At 35.7% G+C, this 19828-nt stretch overlaps 2 protein-coding genes across 3 annotated transcripts; both read right to left on the minus strand.

Moving 5' to 3' along the window:
• Window positions 1-3091: 3091 nt before the first annotated feature.
• On the minus strand, window positions 3092-10379 carry LOC307136583 (ras-related protein Rab-39A). Its single transcript, XM_079833766.1, has 2 exons — window positions 10072-10379; window positions 3092-3675 (listed from the first exon to the last, which is right to left on the minus strand). The coding sequence occupies exons 1-2, from the start codon at window positions 10284-10286 to the stop codon at window positions 3252-3254; spliced, it is 639 nt and encodes a 212-aa protein (XP_079689892.1). The 5' UTR covers window positions 10287-10379; the 3' UTR covers window positions 3092-3251.
• A 182-nt stretch (window positions 10380-10561) lies between these two features.
• On the minus strand, window positions 10562-19543 carry fam167aa (family with sequence similarity 167 member Aa). 2 transcript variants are annotated; one of them, XM_079833767.1, is made up of 4 exons: window positions 19271-19543; window positions 19087-19114; window positions 13601-14279; window positions 10562-11534 (listed from the first exon to the last, which is right to left on the minus strand). In XM_079833767.1, the coding sequence occupies exons 3-4, from the start codon at window positions 13946-13948 to the stop codon at window positions 11274-11276; spliced, it is 609 nt and encodes a 202-aa protein (XP_079689893.1). In that variant the 5' UTR covers window positions 13949-14279; window positions 19087-19114; window positions 19271-19543; the 3' UTR covers window positions 10562-11273. The 2 variants fall into 2 exon arrangements, with proteins under 2 accessions (XP_079689893.1, XP_079689894.1); XM_079833768.1 differs by lacking the exon at window positions 19087-19114 and having other exon boundaries at window positions 10571-11534.
• Window positions 19544-19828: the final 285 nt, after the last annotated feature.

Here is a 19828-nt window from a genome sequence, read left to right on the forward strand (position 1 = left end):
TGCATTCATGTTTCACTGTATATCCTATGTTTTTATTAATAATTTGGGTGCATTTTATTGTTAATTTTGTGTTTTTAAAAATAAATGAATTGAATTCATTTTGATTCCGCATTCATCATTCACAGCTGTTGAAATAGCCATTGTATAGGACATAAGTTAGTTTAAACTTCTGCATGTCCGCCCACAGAAAAATAAATAAATATAAAAATTACCAACACAGAACTATTGATCCACGATACTAACGTTACGAATCTGATGCGGCAGACAAACTGTGTGAATCCGACTGAAAGTCAGCACATGTAAACACCAAATCGGTTTAGATAACGTCTCATATAAAAAGTCCAGCGAATCTTTCAATCGGAATGATTTTAATCAGAATGACAAAAAAGTGCGCATGTAAACGTGGCTACTGTAAACATTTAAGTGCCACAGTCGTACTGACGGAAACACATTCACTTTCTATAGTCGTGGACACAATTAGGTTTAGAAAAAAATCTGAGTTTTAACTCAAAAGGTTATGATATTGTTGTCTGGCCTACAGTGGGCAAACACAGCTGCATCTGTACAGCTGTAACTACAACTACAGCTGTAATCTCATGAGAATGCGATACCTGGCAAAGGTTATGTTGATTGAATAGTTGATTGAAAATCAACTGGACATTTCGTGACCTTTGTTTCCTTGTATGTGATTGGTTTAAGCCTTTTCTGTCGCTGCGAGTGTTAAAAAAAACGACATTGAAACGAAAAAAATAAAGATAGTTTTTCCGCAACAGCACACTTGCGTTCGGTGTGGAAGCACTCATTACACAAACAGCTGATCAAAAAATAAAACCGTCGCTTCAAAATCACGTCCAGTGTGAAAGGACCTTTAGTTGGGTTAACTAAAATAAGTTGGTTTAGGTCAAATTAATTTGTTCTAGTATGTTTAACTTAATTTTATTACATTATACATTTATTTTATGTTGGTCCAACTTAATTTTTCTATTTATTTACTGAGACTTAATGTTCATTAGTGACAAATCAATTAATCATGATGAATCACAGTCCAAAATAAAAGTTTGTGTTTCCATAATAAACGCCTAAGGCCTGTTTACTGCATGCACTTAACCTTTTTAACCTTGACATTTTCATTTCAAACTAAGACAGATATTGTGATGTATCATTATAGGATTGTCTAGCAATATATTGATAATCAAGAATTGATGTGAGTGATATCACACTACAGCTTGAGTGCGTATTATGAGCCATGTAACGTATCATCCCACCCATCAATTTTGACTTTTGATCATTGAGTGCCCACATCCTAAGCACAAGCGCCACTCTTCTGCGTAATGGTATCCACAAAAAAAAAAAAAAAACATAAACTCCTTTAAATGTCCAATATAGCTGAACATTAAACCCTTTACTAAAAAACGCATAAAATAACACTTAATCCAAATTTACTCTCCTAATGCAGTCCCTTGCAAGGCATGGTGGGAGCTACAGATCCACTGCCCAGTTAGTTGTCAACAAAAATGATTAATGTAGCTTTGACATAAATTAATTAAGTAAACTTTTGTTTTAAATACAGTATATGCAGTGAATTGAGCACAATTCAATTAGGTTGTGACAAAATGTAAAAATAAAAAAAGCTCATATTAATTAATTCAACTGAACAAGAGTGCACCGTGTTCTAATGGGTATAGTAATGTCTTCAGTATAGTCAGCTTGAGATCCTTTCCATCTAAACTGCTTATATTTCTTAAGCCTAGTAGTGAATGTTTTATGAGCAATAGTATAATCTATCTCTCTTTCTCTTTAGTTATGAGAAAGAACCATATTCATCGGCAAAGTCACGCAGAGCTTAAACACAACCAAAACAATGTTCTTCTGCAAAATGCATGCAAGATTTAAAAAGATTTAATGCAAAGTAAAAACAGCAATATACAGTTCAAGGGGGAAAGTGCTCAATAGTGCTGATAAAAAATATAAAATAAACGTTATTCAAGCAAATCGTTCTGTATGAAATAAAACTATTACCATTTGAATGCTTATCATGACCTCTAGATGGTGTGATGTTATTTGAGACATTTTTCTATGGAAACAGAATTTGTGAAAAGCCAACAGTAGACAAAGCATTAATATTGGCATTTTATGGGTGTGCAGGAAAATAATAATGTCTGCACCTGATGCTGTTTTGTCAACCCAAACTACTATAAAAATCTGACTGAAGTCAGTTTTAGTTTCTCTGAACCAGTTTGTAATTGCCATTTCCTCTTTCATTGTCACAAACTGAACCACAAACACACACTTGCACAGAGAAAGAGCCTTGAGACGTTCAGAAACTTAAAAGGCTCATTCCATAATTTTTTTTTCTTTCACTTATATGGATTTTATTTGCACTAAGAACAGTTTTCATTTTGCTTTTCATAAATTGTTGCTGTTGTTCCTTTAAGACTTAAATGTAAACACTCGTTCTGCATGTGGATTGAATATCAGTACTTTGCTACATTACTTTTTATCTCTACACTGCAAAAAAGATTTCTCAAGTAAATCTTGATGTTAGCATGTTTAGATATTTGGGTAACACTTTACATTAAGGTTTCCTTTGTAAAGGGTTCATAAAGGTGCTTTTAAATGACTAATAGCTCATTTACAAATGCATTATAAATCATTGATAAGCAGTTATAACTGCATGACTAAAAAGGCTGACTTTACAGCAATACCTGCCAAATAGTGAGACATTTTTAACTCACATGTTATAAATGCTTAATAAATGTATTTATTCACACTTGTTTAACTCAACCATTTATTAATGAGTTACAAACATTAATAACCTTTGAAAATGAACCTTAATGTAAAGTGAATACGTGAACCATTTATTAATGAGTTCACTTTACAATAAGTTTCACTTTCACAATTTGGCAGGCATTGCATTAAAGTCACCCTTTTTATTCATGCAGTTATAACTGCTTATCAACGATTTATAATGCATTTGTAAATGAGTTTTTAGTAATTTAAAAACACCTTTATAAACCCTTTACAAAGGGAACCTTAATGTAAAGTGTTACCGATATGGGTATTTTAATTTTTAATATTTTTTTTATTATTTGAATTGACAAATTCTAAGTAAAATTTGATTCCTCGTGATATGGGCCCTTTATGCAGTTCAGTGCTATTTTAGTATGCATGTTAAATACTGTAATAAATATCATTTTCAATGAAATACTTTATCCAGGAAGGTTCAGTTTAGTCTTAAACACACACTAAATTCAACCGTAGTTGCAGCAGGCAGACTTTTTTGCCTCGGGTGTCTCTTTTTTAATGGTGGGCCCAACAATTAACCCTTGCCAGTCATCTCGGGTGGGTATTTTGCCTTTCTTGAAGAGGTTATATATCCCTCTGGTCAAGATCTCAAATGCTTCACTGACATTAATATTCTCCTTTGTAGACACCTCAAGATAAGCCACCATGTTGAGTTTTTTAGCCAGTGCTTCTCCTTCACTCTTCCTGACCTGTCGTCCCACAGCCAGGTCACACTTATGTCCCACAAGCAAGAAGAACATGGGGTTTGGTTTCACATAGTCCAGGACTTCCTGATGCCAGCTGCTAACACGATCAAACGTCTGTCGCTGTGAGACATCAAACATCAGAATGCAGCCCACAGAATTCCTCATGTAAGACTTGCAGATGGACCTGCAGCAAAAAATGGTCAAAGTCATGTATGTTGAAGTTGTTTCAGTTGAGTAACTCTTAAAATGCACGGAAGATCAGGGCTAGTTGTCACGCTTTAACTCTGGGAATATTTTTCAGAGTGGGTTTATTATATAAAGTCAGTTTCCGCATTGACACACACTTTAAAGTTTTTACTACAACAAACTATTGAATATTATCACAATTATTGGTAGAAAAAAGAAGATAGAAAAAGATATAGATCACTTAACCATATGAAGCCTGACTTATGAAATAATAGTCTGAATTTTTTTTTAATTAAACTTTAGACAATTTTTTAAAAATAAAATAAAAAAACTATAAAAAACGGTTGCCAACACTTAAAAACAGTGATGATGTTTTTGCTCTGATAAAATATGACCACAGACATGTTAGAAGGGGTTTTATTCTAAAGTGATGATACTTCAGCAAAAGCTGTAAAGATTTTTTTTCTTGAAGTTTTTAATTTTGCATCCAAAAAAAATTAAGTATAATACAAATTAATAAAATAGAAAATAAAATAAAATGAATCAAGCATTTTTATAGCATATTTTAAGATACTGTGCACTCAAAACGCTTTACAAAATAATATATATATAAATATTTTTTTTTTAAGGAAACCATGAAAGGTAACAAAAGTATCAAACCAATTGTGGCCAATAGAAAAGTTAAAGAACTGCATTATATATTGACAACATTTAAAACTTATGTGATAACTTGCCCAACCTGACATTTATGAGAAATACATGTCAGGTTCATGGTTGTTGATTTGATTTAGTTCAATTCTGTCTCCCTGTCATGATTTGATCTGGGCTGCGCCAAAAACCTAGGCAGTTGACTCGTTGCCTCGCTGCCTTATCAGACAATGACTTGTAAGGCAGCATTTGTACATGAAGGCACCTCACCAAACTAATTTCGGACAGACTTCTTAGGCAGTGTAACTGTTTAATGATCTACAGCAAAATAGAGAGAGCTTTGGTGAGAACTAAACAAATATTGAATTACTACATTAGTTATTTCTTGCAAGAAATGACATCAGAAGTGAAAAACGTACATTTACACACAAACTGACCAGCAAACACAACTTTCAGACGCCATCTTTTTTCCCCAGCTCAACTGTCATAGAATGGAAAGCACAGGATTGTGGGATATCAAAGGCAGCGAACGATACATAAATGCTGCCTTCGAAAATCAATCAGATGAAGGTATCTCAGGAGACAGCAAGTGAAGCTAACATTAGATTCGGACCTGCCTTGATGCCTTCCTGCCTTGAAATGTGTCCTCCAAAGGCAGATTCTGTTCACCTGTTCTGTTAATTATCTCATTAGTTCTCCTTGTTATTTAAGCCCTGTGTTTCCTGAGGTCATTGTTTGGGGGCGTCGTTGTTTTGGTTGTGTTTGCTCCCCATGCTCTCCTGGGTATTTTTGAATTAAAAGACAGTTTCAGTGAGTTATTTGTCTTTGTGCGCTTACTGAAGCAACCAAGCATGACAGAACACCGAACCAAAACACGTTTTTTTTTGTGACGTGTTCTCCTTTTATTTTTTTCCCCATGGACCTGCCATGCAGCTGTCCATCTTCTACGCCAAGGACTTCATCTATCTATCTTGCGCGCCAAACTCGCTACCCGGGCCGCTCTGTCTGTCTTTTTCTATGCCATCGTAAGTGAGCAGTGGACAGTCTGGAAGGTCTATCCATCCACGCGAGCTGCAGGAGGAGGATTCACTAGAGCCCACTGTAGACTGTGGAGATAAGCGTTCTGTGATGAATGAGTCCGAGCCTGTAAGAAGGACGGAAATAGACATTGCCCCAGAGCCTGAGCCACATGGGGAGACTGACCAGGTGCGTGAGCCGGCGACACAGGGACTGCTTGTGTAGTTCGAGGGCATGGAAGGTACCTCCTGCCTCCTCTTCCCAAATCAGCCAGTTCCTCAGTCCAGCCTCTGCTAGTTAGTTCCCTTCACCCCCTCAACATCTTTTGCTCTCTGTGAGGATCTTCCTCATCTTCAGGTCTCCAGCCTTTGAAGCCATTGCTCCACCTCGGCCAGTCGACCCATCGGGTTCGACTTGGCTTCTCTCGCACTCTGCTCCAACAAAAACCATAGTTCCTGAGGCTCCAAGGGCTCCCTCATCCCTCCGGCTCCACCTTGGTCGGACGTCGTCCAGCTCTACCTTCCCTCCAGCTCTGCCTTGGTCCTCAGTCCCACTGGCTTCGCCTCAGTCCTCTGGCTCCACCTAAGACACTCATCGCTGCACCTCCATCTCACTCATGGTCTACAGAGCGATTGAGATTGCGAGGGCTCGTCGGCTCCACCTGGCTCTCCACCGCCAGCAGCTCCATTCCCGTCCATCGCCCCATTGTTTCCTCAGCTACTGTTTCTGTTCACCTGTTCTGTTAATTATCTCATTAGTTCTCCTTGTTATTTAAGCCCTGTGTTTCCTGAGTTCATTGTTCGATGTCGTCATTGTTTTGGTTGTGTTTGCTCCCCATGCTCTCCTGGGTATTCGGTGTTGGGTTTTTGGATAAAAAAAAAAAAAATGTTTAAGTGAGTCTTTGTGTGCTTATTTAACCCTCTGGTGCTCTTCGGCCATTTCTGACCGAAACATTTTCTGTTTTGAAATTTAAAAAATCACTGCTTCATCGGAATGATATGAAACTTGGTCACTTTTCTAGCATTAGGTATGTTAACACAAAAAAACATTGAGGGCATGATTCGAGCATGCTAAGTGGTCATAAAAAAAATACTCCCACTTGTTCTCTTCGGTCAAAAATTAAACCATATAGGAAATTAATGGGAAATCTGCAAAAACACAAATTCACAGAATTTTTTTTTTATATTTCTAACAAAAAAAAAAATATCTAAAACTTTATAATAAATAGTCTTTGAGATTTTTTACATATATATTCAAATCCATCAAAAAAAAAAATCATTAAATGTGTTCAAAACAGATCTAGGGAATTCTCAAGCCTCTCCATAGAGACCTCTAGTGATAACACCCATGGTTGCATCATTTCTTAAATAATTCCAAAAGAGGACGCTAATCTGCCTTCAAAAAAAATATTTTGAAGGCCTAGTCTCTATTTTAACCTGAAATACTGCACAAAAAAGTATCTGTATAATTTTCAGTGGCAAAAATAGACCATAATGATTGCATAAATATTAAAAAATACCATAAAATCATCTCAAAATACAAAATTAAAAAGAAAAAAATATTATCGAAGAAAAATAAATTGCATTGGTTTTACTGGGGTGGAGGAAGTTTAATTTTTAGGTGTCTTATGGAAGACAACCAATGCAACGAAGAGCACCAGAGGGTTAAGCAACCAAGCGTGACAAGACCCACTGTTGGGGGAAGTTACTTTTAAAAGTAACGTGTTACAATAGTGAGTTACTCCCTAATAACTAATTGCATTATTTAGTTACTGTTTATGGAAAGTAATGTTGCGTTCCTTTTGTGTTAATTTTTCTCACATGTGCTGGGTTTACTATAAAAACAACAAAATGAGATTAATAAACCTCAGGCTAAAGGAAATGCAAATTCAAATTGTGCAGTAGCTCAAACAAATGCAGAAAATGAAATTCGGCAATAATAATAATTATAATAATAATAAATAAAAAAATATTTATATATTAGGGATGCCACAATTCTCAATATAATATTGAACCGTTCGGTACGGCATTCACGGTTCAATACGCGCTTGTGAATTGCAGTTTTTCGGTTTTGCATTGAATTAATTATTTTTCTGCAAATTCTATCATTTTCCTCCATCCCAATACCGAACAACGCGACATACATTCACATCACACGTTAGTGGTAGAGTTATACTCACGGAACACTATAGTTATTCACAATCACGAATCACGCATTATTTGCATGCGTTTTAAAGCCTTGCCGGTTCATTCGCGTGCGCGGTTTTAACATGCGCTTTTCCGAGCGCGTGCACTAAACGCCTGTCAAACATGTGATTACTGAACTAAGTAGTCGTCTAACTGCGCTAATACTGTCAAATACACACAAGGTTAACATAAACACAGTTGGATATGTCTAAAGTGAAAGTGAAATCGCGTGTGTCTATTAGATGCACGGAGGTCTTACATTGACAGCAGCAGCCTAGTGAACACGCTGTCCTTAAAGGGACAGTTCACCTCTAAAATTATGTCATTATTTACTCACTCTAATATTGTTCCAAACCTGTATTCATCAACTAACACCGAACTATCAACGAACTATCCCTTTAATGTTAATACAACAACAAAAGACAAAGAGAAAATCACTCACTGCGCTTGACTGAAAAACTAACAGTATAGCTTTAATAAGAATCAATGTATATTTATAGTGAAGTCTATGTAGTGTATTATTTTTACATTTATTAATTCAATTTCATACTTAAATGCTGCTGTACAGCTCTGAGCTGCAAGTGTAAATCTTAATATATATTTATTTTATATTATACAATACACTAGGAATGTGTACAAGGTTTTTTTTTTTAAGTAAAGTTTACAGTTTAAGTAAGGTTTTTCAATTATTTTAAGTAAAATAAAGAAAGAGTATTGCAATAAAAAAGTCTTTTTTCTCCTTAACCTCTTGCTGTTCCTGTCCCCTAAGAATAGAATAGCAAAAAACCGAACCGAAAACCGTGGTTAAAAACCGAGGTATGTATTGAACCGTGGACTAACTGTATTGTTGCATCCCTAATATATATATATATATATGAAATAACAAGTAAAAAAATATATTTGTTTTCTTGGCATTTTCAAATATGTGTTGGCTGTGTTATATTAAAAGGACTATGTCTTACTTATTTTTTTAAGTATTTAAATAACCAGGGGACTTTTGTCCCGAAAATCCAGTTTGCAAGAGATCATTCAGTGTAACAGGATCAAGAAGCCATTCTGAAATCATATAAAAAACAGATAGTCATTCGACAGTCTGTGACATCATCAAAAGGCCCCCTGAAGACCATGTGGTGCAGCAGAAAAGTGAATTCATTGCTCTTAAATATTTGATAATTCCACCTTTTCATGGTGTGGTATCTAAGTTACAAAACCGCACGTCATTCAGTGAAATGCCAAAAAAACATTTATATTGTTAGAATTTTTTAAAAATAATTAGATGTTGTGAATAATTGTGATTAACTTTACTGGTCAAGCTCACTTTTTGATATAGATGGCCAGCTTATGGCCTGCAATATAAGCTGAAGTAGAATTTCGTCATTCAGGGTAATGCTTTTTTCATTCAGTGTAACAGATATATTTATGTAAAAAATTAAACAATGTACTTATTCTAACCTGTAATCATTAAAATATATAAAATAATGTGATCATACAAAATTTTATTATATTTTAAATGATTTTCACTTCCTTACAAAAACTTCTTCCTGGCAAATAGGTAAACCTAGTGGTTTGAAGGATAGTGGCAAAGTATAACGATTTAAAAATTACAATTAATTAGTATTTGTGGGCTGGACTTTGATACTTAAATAGAGTCTTTTAATATGCCATCAAATGATTCCTGTTTTAAATATGCCTAATAAGATTTTCTGATACATAAATATTGTTACACTGAATGACATTTTAGTGGGTGTCTTCTGTAAATCATGGTAAAAAATGTGTGATAGTCATTATTTTTTGCTAAGAAAATATAAAATTAAACAGGACACATTCTAATGTACAGGAAAAAACTAAATTTAAAGCTGTATTACACATTTATTTTTTTGATGCTTGAAAACCCCTATTTCGTCTTTGACCCATATATAAATAAACACAAATGAGTGTTTTATCTAAAATTTATCTAAAGTAATTTTTGCTTCTTCATATAGTTTAATTGGACCATCAAAAGTCAACAGCAAAGATGTTGGTTAATTAAGTGTATTTGTATTTAATATATTTAATTATTGCAGGTTTGCATAATATTCTGAGTTTGTATTTCACTGTTTTTATTCATATTGAGCAAGTGAGATGAGTAAATGCATGCTAACATTTAGTCTAGAACTATACAATAACCATCATGTTTACACAGTGCACACAATGCCTCTGCACGTATACTCATGATTTCTGTCAACATGCGGGACAGGAGAGCTGTCAGTCAATAAATGGGAAAACTAAGTAACTTGTGTTACTTATTTGAAAAAGTAACTCAGATATTGTGTTGTAAACTTAAAAGCAATGAGTTACTTTACTAGTTACTTGAAAAAAAAGTAACCTTATTACTTAACTTGTAATGCAACATTTTAAATTCCAATCTACCTTCAGGTTTTGAGTTCACATAAACTTTAAACATGTCTTAATACGAAAGAAAAATAAGAACAAAAAGCACAGAGAACCATCAGTGTAAACTATTCCTGTATAATATTGGGTGCGTTTAGTTGACAAACACTCACCTAAATCTTTCCTGGCCCGCAGTGTCCCAGAGAAGGAGTTTGATCACAACATCAGGGTCAAAGTTTATGTTATGTACCTTGAAATCAATTCCTAGTGGAGACTGAGAGGATTCATCAAATGTTCCTTCAGTGAAGCGATGCAGAAGAGATGATTTCCCTACAGCCGAGTCTCCGAGAATGACTATCCCCAATCTGAAGTTCCACTGTGCTTGCATCGTGAATGGCTTTGTTATGATGACTAGCAGCTCTGTTAGTGTTAGAACTAGTGTTAAAACTATAGCAAACTTTACTATGGGCCTTACCCTCTGATGACTGAACAAACAGGTTAAAAGACACAAAGAGGGAGAGGTTTGCAGAATAACAATAGATACATACCTATTTCACAACAACAGTGGCCTGTGAAAACGTGGCAGAAATCTTATGTTGGACAATGAGATACAGTATATCGAAGAACTTGATATGTACATGTCAAAAAAAGATTTTCTTACTAAAGGTTCTTAAATCAAGACACCTTTATTTAAGAAGCTAACTGACATGATTTTAAGTATTGCTTTCTGAAAAATGTATCAACATTTAGAGTTTAGGCTTAAAACAATAAGAAATATCTGCCAATGGGGGGTTAGAAAAACAATCTTGTTTTCCCTTTGAATTAAGGTTATTTTTCTGAACCCATTGTCAGATTATTTTCTTGTTTTAAGCATACATTTTTTTGTAGATTTCAAATCTAAGTTTTCCCCCAAAATTATCGGAGTATGTCAAAATATCAAACACAAATCACACCTACTGGATTGATAAGATGTTTTTAAAGTCAACTTGAAATCAAAGTCTTTACATGTTGGCTTTAAAAGCACAATGTCAGAGACATTTTTAAAATACCTTTATCCTAATAATGTTCTATAATCTATAAAACACTCACAATCGTTCATTTAAAGGGATCATAACATTTGCCTGTCTTTGTACCATTAAAACATCCTGCAAGTTTCATAGCTTAAAATGTCCTCCTCATTATAAACAAAGCATTAATTTGATCAAGCCGCAAAAATGTCTTTATATTGTGGGATTTGTGACGTCACACGGGCAAATACATTTGCATATGACCCCCTCCCGAGCAAGACATTGACGGATATTTTTGCATCATCGCACCATAGGAATCCATATCATGACCCCTTTAAGATAAAAACACAGTCATCTGTATCCTGCTTTTAGCACAGGGAGAACCGCCGAGAATTGAGGTTCATCTTGGTGACCCCGATGACCTTAAGTGTCGAGGAGAGGCCTAATCCAGGAGATATGAGAACATCACATAAATCTGACATATCGCCTCGCTCCTCCAGCCCAAAGGTGGCATCGTTCAGCATCTTGCGATGTTGGATACATGTCTGCTCAATTTTCTGTTTGTTAATCTCACTGCGCAGGTGCATTAGCTGACGTGCGAGCTGCTGGTCCTGTAAACGCATCTCTGCCTGCAATAAAAGGAATAAAAATGGTAAACAGTTATTGAAGCTTGAATATGCATCAGCAAAAAAACTATGATAAAACTTTCCCTGGCCCTTTACATTGTTACACCATTTGGTGGCAACAAAAATCTATGGGCCCTATCATACATCCGGCACAAGTGTTTTTTTTGTTGTTGCTAGTTTCAGCCCGAAACTTATAATTTTCCTCGTTGTTTAAATAGCAAATGCACTCTGAAAACGAGGTGTGTTCAGGCGCATTGTTGGCGTGTTGCCATTTTGAGGAACTAAAAACGACTGCGCCATTGACCAACGCAGTATTTTTTGTTATTTAAAGGGCGTGTTAGTAATATGTGCCTGTAGGCGGGTGCACAACATGCGTACACTCTGCTTATTACAAACTCAGGGATGCGCAAAAGCACACAAACATTTTTAAATATTAAAAATAAAAAGATTCCTCTCTGGGGAAGCGTTCAGTCTTTCTGCTTGACAATTCCACCATGTAAATAGTGAATCCGCCATGGTTCAAGCACAACTGGCTTTTAATGGGAATGGGAGATGAGACTCTGATTGGTTTATTGTGCGTTACGCCCAAAACACACCCAAGACTCCATTAAGAGAATAGGTACAACCCTTTAAGACCATGCGTCTGGCGCACCAACCTTTTTTCCGTCGTTAAACTAGCAAAAGTGACCATCCGTTCAGATCGTTAAAATAGGGCCCCACAAATCAGTGATTCCTTCACTGAACTGTTTGCTAAAAAAAATGGCCAAAATAAGAAGCAATGGAACCCAAGGTAATGTGAAAACAATAAATTATTATTATTATCAATACTGAAAACTGTTGTGCTGCATTTATCCTTGCTGCATGTGTCCTTGCTGGAAAAAAAAGCAAGCCCAAAACTTTTTAATGGTTGTGTTTCACAGTTTACACTAAAATATTAATATACACATTTTTTTTGTGATTGTTTATTTGAAAAAAAAAAAAAAAACTCTTCTTTTGAACGTTCTCTTTATCAAAGAATCCTGAAATGTTTCAATCTTTCAGAATTGTATAATCTTTTCCACAAAAATATGCAGCACAACTGTTTTCAACATTGATAATAATCATAAATGTTTCTTGAGCATCAAATCATTATATTCGAATGATTTCTGAAGGATCATGTGACACTGAAGACTGCCGAAAATTCAACTATTCCATCAGGAATAAATTATACCCTAAAGTACAGTATATTGAAAAGAAAACAGTTCTGTTAATTTGCAATAATATTTCACAATATTACTGTTTTTACTATATTTATGGTCAAATAAATGCCTTGGTTAGCAGAAGAGACTTCTTTAAAAAAAAAAAAAAAAAAAAAAATATATATATATATATATATATATATATATATATATATATATATATATATATATATATATATATATATCAATTAACTTTTGACCAGTAATGTACTGTATACACACTTCTGTATTTGCTTTATGTTTAATCAAGCGCCAGCGTTAGTTCTGGCAGGCCACGTAGTCAAGCTCCGCTATCAGCTGATTGGGAAATTCTAACTCTGCCCCTCTTTCAGCTGATCTGTTTCAGCTGATCTTATGCTCTCAATTGGCTTCTCTCAAACAGGGCGGCTTACTTAAGCATAGCTTCACTTCAATCTGCCTGCTTGGACGCTTCTGCTGCACGCTGCTTTGCAACCCACCTCCTCCCCAGCTCCTCCTTAAATTGCTAACTTAATCATGTCATTCTGTTGTCATTGATGCATGCTCTGTTCTAAATGGGGGATTTGCTCTGCCCTCCCAGTTAAATGGGAGGTCGTCCCCAGAATCTGCTGCTGTTCCCTGTCTTGGCTTTTCATGGAGCTCATGAAAGGATGGGGAATTTAGAACAGAGCCATACCGCCAAATCTAAATCTTTACAAAATATGCAATTAAAAAATTGTACTAAATGTTTGTCTATTGTGTTTTTTGACTTTAGTGGACCTGACAGAAATATACATTTTCCAACAAATGACAACAAAGCAGTTTTATTTATTTATAATTCATCTAAACAGAACCCCAAGGTGAAAAACTCACCAGCTCTTTCTTGAGCCACTCCAACGCTTGGTCTATACTTCCAAATCCCAGTCTGTTCCCTGATGGCTGCCTCCCTTCATGGATAACACCAGCGCCCAGTGGCGGCTTTGCCCACTTAAGAGGAGCTGATGTGTTTTGTTTCTCCATGTTACCCGTTGCCGCTAATGCCTCTGAGACTCTGTGGCTCTGGGTGAGCATCGCCTCCAGCTGGGCTCTCCAGTCCAGGGAAGACGGCTTTCTAGTCTCCAGTTTCAGCTTCTCAGTCAAAGCCTTCAAACTGGAAAGGTGGTCCACCTGCGATGCTGCAAGCCTTTCTGGGCTTTTTAAGGGCTTAGCTGCATGTGACATTGTCGTTGGCTTTAGGGATATTTCCTATACACTTGCAGGGTAACTAAAAATCATTAACTGGAAAAGTGGGCAACATCACTGTTGGAAATTTTTCAAGAGACCTGCATGGCTCCAGCAATTGCCCTGGATCATTGGATTTCAAGCCAAAATATGCACAGATTTCATTGATGTTCAAAAATAAAAATATCTTGTTTCGGAGAACTTCCATATAACACACGTATATTTAAAAAAATGGTGTTGTTGATGTTCTTTAGCAGCTTTCTAGAGGCTCTCCAAACAAGACTTGCAGATACTGTTTCAGTCCTGAGATTGTTGAAATTATGATTATGATCTGAAATATAACAGAAACACAAATGCATCATACCATGCAAAAAGTGAATAATGAAATCTAGTGTATGCTTAAATGTGCTAAACTATCTTATAATCTACAACCCGTCTTTTAAAAGAAACATGCCTGAGCAGTTCTGTAATGAGGACAGTTTATATCAACAAGTGCACTTGTTTTACTAGTTAGTCTTCTTTCATAAGATCTACTTCCTTGTAACTTTGTTCTTGACTCATTGTTGACTCTTGAGAAATAAAAAGCACTAATCCTTGTGGAAAGCAAATAGGCAACAAGAAAATGGCTCAATAGGCTATACCTTGGAAACCAACAGTGGTGTAAAGTATGTGAGTGAATGTAATTAGTTACTGTGCTTAAGTATCTTTTTGGCTACTTTGCAGTTTGACTGAGTATCAAAGATATTAGCATTTTTTACTTTATACATGACTACATTTTTGTAGTATAGAATCTGTACTCTTTCCTCCAATACATCTCATCACATTTTGCATGCCACAACTTTTTCTGCAGCAGTTTATTCCTGCTACAAAAGAAGTGATATCGCCATCTACAGGGCATTGAAGGTACTATATCTTGTGCATTTTGCCCTTGTTCACCCAAACTTGTTAGCAAGGCTACTGTTGTGAATTGCAGGTGTTTCATATAAGAGATGAGGACATGATTGTAGCCGGTGATGAGGCCGAAACCAGCATGTCCAGTGCAAGTAGGCTTTGACTATTTAATTTTACTTAACATTATTTTATTTATCCGTTATATTGGAGACATTTTTGAGGGATATTTTACTTATTATGGCCTTTATGAGAACTTGAGCTTTACTGAAACTTGTGTATCTTTTAGACGTTTAAGTGGCTGTTCTGTCAACCTTGATTTATTGCAATTTTGAGGTGTTCAGTTTTATTTTGACTTTAGAAAATAAATGTGATTGGTCTCCTCATAAATCATCTGTTTCTTGTTTTTCACTGGCATGTCTCAGGTGTTGAGGACTAGTGCATCTTTGAGCCTACATTCAGTATAAGTAAAATATTACTGTAAGTGCTGTTAAAATCAGATACTCTTAAGATTTTTACTCAAGTTGCATTGGTGACGTGTAAGAGTCGTTTTTGCTGTAAGATATGTGTACTTTTACTCAAGTATGGTTTTCAGGTACTCTTTACACCTCTGGAAACAAACATGCAATGGACAGAAGAAACCAGAGTTGCCGTCATAATGCATGAATGAACAACAGCTTTTTGTCTAAATAGATGAACCGACCCATGGTGAACTGCACACTATATTTCTGTGGTGACAACAATTTGTCTATGCTTTTTGCACAGGTGATTTGAACAATTATATTGTGCAATCACTTCATAATAATCAGGTGATTCCCCACATACAATTCTTTTTCAAAGGTTATTCACTGCAAAAAAAAAAAGTAGTGAATTGTTTTCTTGTACTAATATTTTTATTCTTAAATCAAGATACATTAAAGGGATAGTTCACCAAAAAATTACAATGATGGGCCCTATCATAAACCGACGCAATGCGACGCCAGGCATGACGCAAGTGTTTTTGTGAGTTTTATCCCGATGCAGGTATCATTTTCATGTCCAGCACCACGTTGTTTAAATAGCAAATGCACTTGCGCGACCGTGTGGACCCATGGGCGTGCTGGTCTGAAAACGAGGTGTGTTCTGGCGCATTGTTCGCACTGGTGCAGTATTTATAGGGTTATTTAAAGGGCGCGTTAGTAATATGCGCCTAAAGGCGGGTGCACAATGTGCGTACACTCTGATTATTACACACGGACACGCAACAGCACACAAACATTTTTAAATATTAAAAATAAAATGATTCCTCTCTAGAGAAGCATTCAGTCTTTCCGCTTGCAAATTCCACCATGTAAAAGCGAATCCGCCATGGCGCAAGCGCAACTGGCTTTTAAAGGGAATGGGAGATAAGACTCTGATTGGTTTATTGCACGTTACACCCAAAACGCCCCAAAAAGTGGATTCGGACGCGCCCTAAAGTACACTTGCCCTAAGTGCACTTGCTCATGACGAGCAGTGGTTCTCAACCCTGTCCTGGGGACCCCCCACCACTGCACATTTTGTAGGTCTCCCTCATCAGACACACCCACTTCAGGTCTTGCAGTCTCTACTAATGAGCTGATGAGTTGGATCAAGTGTGTCTGATGAGGGAAACATGCTAAATGTGCAGTGGTGGGGGGTCCCCAGGACAGGGTTAAGAACCACAGCTTTAGACCATGCTCTTAGATCAGTGGTTCTCAAAGTGTGGTACAAGTACCACTAGTGGTACTCAGGCTGCCTCTAGTGGTACGCAGAGGAATCACTAGATAAATTAATGTTAAAACACATACATTTTAATTTAATCTTTATTTGAGTAAAGTTTTTTTTTACATTTAAGTATAGTAGAGTTTTAATTTAACTTTACAACACATTTTAATTTAATCATTATTTAATTATTTGATTTACCTGTATGTAAGCACAGTGCAGTGTTAATGTACAAACTGTGTATTTACAATGTTAAAGTGGCTGACAACTATAAATATTCTTATCAGGAATAAACTGCCTCGTTTTTGAACTGTGTAGAGCTGTAGCTGAATAGTTAGGCCTACTACGCTACTGTATTTTAATGTTGGTCATTATGGTGGTACTTGGAGAGCCAAATATTTTCTGAGGTGATACTTGGTATAAAAAGTTTGAGAACCACTGTCTTAGATCATTATAATAGGGCCCTCTGTCATCATTTACTCACCCTTAAGTTGTTCCAAACCTCTTTGGGTTTCATTCTTCTGTTGAACATTATATATATATATATATATGGAATCGAAAATGGAAGTCAATAGGGTCCATCAACTCTTTGATTATCATAGAGATTTGGAAAACTTGATGGTGAGTAAATGATGACAGAATTTAAATTTTTGGGTAAACCATCCCTTTAAAGGATCAGTTCACTTCAAAATGAAAATGTCCTGATATTTTACTAACCCCCATCTCATCCAAGATGTTCATGTCTTTCTTTCTTCAGTCGAAAAGAAATTCAGTTTTTTGAGGAAAACATTCCAGGATTCTTCTCCACACCATTGACTTGCTTTATTTTGATAATTTTTTTTCGGAAAACAAGACTTGATATATCGTCATTTTTCTGCATCTTGATTTATTTAATATAATATTGTTTAGATATTTGTATTATAGTGAGTAAAATACTGAGTATGACAATCATTGTTGGAGAACATTTTACAAGAAAACACTGTAGCCTATCAGTCTTTCTACTCCAACACTTTGTGTTTAATTCATTGTGTTACTTGCCATTTGTTTGTAATTATTTGTGAAATTGAATAGTAATTTCTTAGTGAAAATTGTTTCAAAGTAAATCCTATAGCCTACCATTTTTTTCAGTGTACCTCTAGTGACAGTATCACGTAAGGGTCATTTTAGAATTGATTCCAATTTAATGATAAAATTCCATTAGCATTCTTTTAGAATTTTTTGACAAGCAGAACATTTTGTCCCAGATTTAAGGACTGTAGTTTTAATGATCACATTTCCTGCATCATAAAATATATTATACTTCACATGCACTGTCATATATAGAAGCAGATTGTTTACATGTGATATCGGTCACAATCTCCATATTACTTTGGTCGAGGTTGAGCAATGGAACTAGGACACAGCAGCTGCCTGCTAAACTGGGAACCCCTTGAGTCCCGCCGTCTCTGTGCGATTCTAGTTCTCGCCATCAACCAGAGCACGCAGACTTCACCAAACAAACTCCTAATCTGGCCGTCAAGCTGTTATCATATCATATCACATGGCATTTCTGGTCCTTTAATAGTGACAGACTTTCCACAAAGCTGTGTGAGTTCATGGAGAAATGCATCTGACTATATTAGAAATGCATGATGCTTGGAGGACCAACTGGCGAAAAAGTTGGCTAACTAAACATAGAGTCTACTGTGGAAAATGGAATGGCCACAAAAAGTTTCCCGCTGTTCAGTGTTTTTTCGATGGTCTGATTCATGGAAAAGTCACCATTATACTGAGCAACAGGATGCTGTCCATCAAAAAGAAGATCTGTATTTTGGCGTGACTATAATGAAAACATGCTGAGTACGTGTTGACTATAGTCACAATGCCAAAACCACTCAGATAAAGGAATCTCGCGAAAACTGTCAAGAACATGTCTAGTTCACAATTCATATGAACATTTAAAAAAAATATATATATATATACACATATTTAATATTTTTATAAATATAATTAATAATTGTTTAATGTTTACATATTTAAAATATAAAAATAACTCTTTAAATGTATTAATCACTTACAAAAAAATTAATACTTAAAAAAAAATAATTATATTATTATTATTAAATAATTAATAATGAAAAAAAATCATGAAAATAAATAAATAAAAATAATCGATCCAGAATATGACAGTGGAATAATTATAAAATAATTAAAACATTATATTCTTAATACTCAGTATGATTATGCTATGTAAATATAATTGTTTATGTTTAAATATTAACATTAATATTATTGTATTACTAATCAAATATTATTAAAAAAACATACTTTTCATTAAAAACATGCATCAATACAGAGTGCATATGATAGTGACATTATCTCTCTCTTTCTGTCTACTTGATCCAAACCAGGTGTAAAGAATAACCTGCACCTGATCTATTTGAGTAGTTTAGTTTAGGAAGAAATTTCATGAAATATCATTTTAGTTCAAAGAACAGCCTTAATTCATACACAGATCTCTCTAAAAACTTAAACTCAAAATTACTTACAAGCTCGAATGCAGCCGTGACGACATTTCTACAAATACAGTAACAGAGGAAATATTGAAGAAACAAAAGAGAGAGAGACAAGATCAGAACTGCATTCCGATGACAGCGCTCGTGAAGGCTACCTGATCCCTTATCATGTTATTATGGAGATATGAGAAATACAAACGTATGAAAAACAACCTACCTTCCTTCACCAAACCGCAGTTAGTGAGTCAAACCCGATCTACTGCAAATGAACGCGAGCGTGCCGCGTCGCGTAAACGAGGTCTTTCATTGGTCAACTGGGTAGTGATGTCACTTCAGACAGACGCGTCGCGCTTCGCTTATTATAATACGAGCGCTCTGATTGGTCGACGTCGGGATTCCATCGCTTGCGGTGTACGCGTCGCGTCAGACAGGAACGTTTCATCGACCACTGTGTGCGTGGATGTTCCTGTGTTTTTGCGTCCTGAAATACAATGTAGGCTAAACGCGAACACCACTTTAAACACACCTGCTCGATTTCTGTCTGATGTTTTTACAGGAGGCGTTTTTTAAAGAGTGCGCATGTGTGATATCTAAAGTAACACAAAGCCGGTGCTCATAAATCTGCTCACTTTTCCACCGGGGGCTAGTCGTCACCAAAGTGCTATGTTTGTTTTGAAAGTCAAATGTTGCTTAGACACAAATGTTTAAGATTTTAGTGTGGTTTTATTGTTTTCACATGTATATCCAACGGCTAAATAATATGACGTTTTACTTT

The sequence above is a fragment of the Gobio gobio genome (assembly GCF_949357685.1).
Source record: "Gobio gobio genome assembly, chromosome: 13".
Classification (NCBI taxonomy): Eukaryota; Metazoa; Chordata; class Actinopteri; order Cypriniformes; family Gobionidae; genus Gobio; species Gobio gobio.

Coding starts and splice junctions, on each gene's coding strand:
- LOC307136583 (XM_079833766.1), bottom strand. CDS start 10,286: ATGCAAGCACAGTGGAACTTCAGATTGGGGATAGTCATTCTCGGAGAC. Junction 3,676..10,071: donor GCGGGCCAGGAAAGATTTAG/GTGAGTGTTTGT, acceptor TTTTTGCTGCAG/GTCCATCTGCAAGTCTTACA.
- fam167aa (XM_079833767.1), bottom strand. CDS start 13,948: ATGTCACATGCAGCTAAGCCCTTAAAAAGCCCAGAAAGGCTTGCAGCA. Junction 11,535..13,600: donor AGTGGCTCAAGAAAGAGCTG/GTGAGTTTTTCA, acceptor CTTTTATTGCAG/GCAGAGATGCGTTTACAGGA.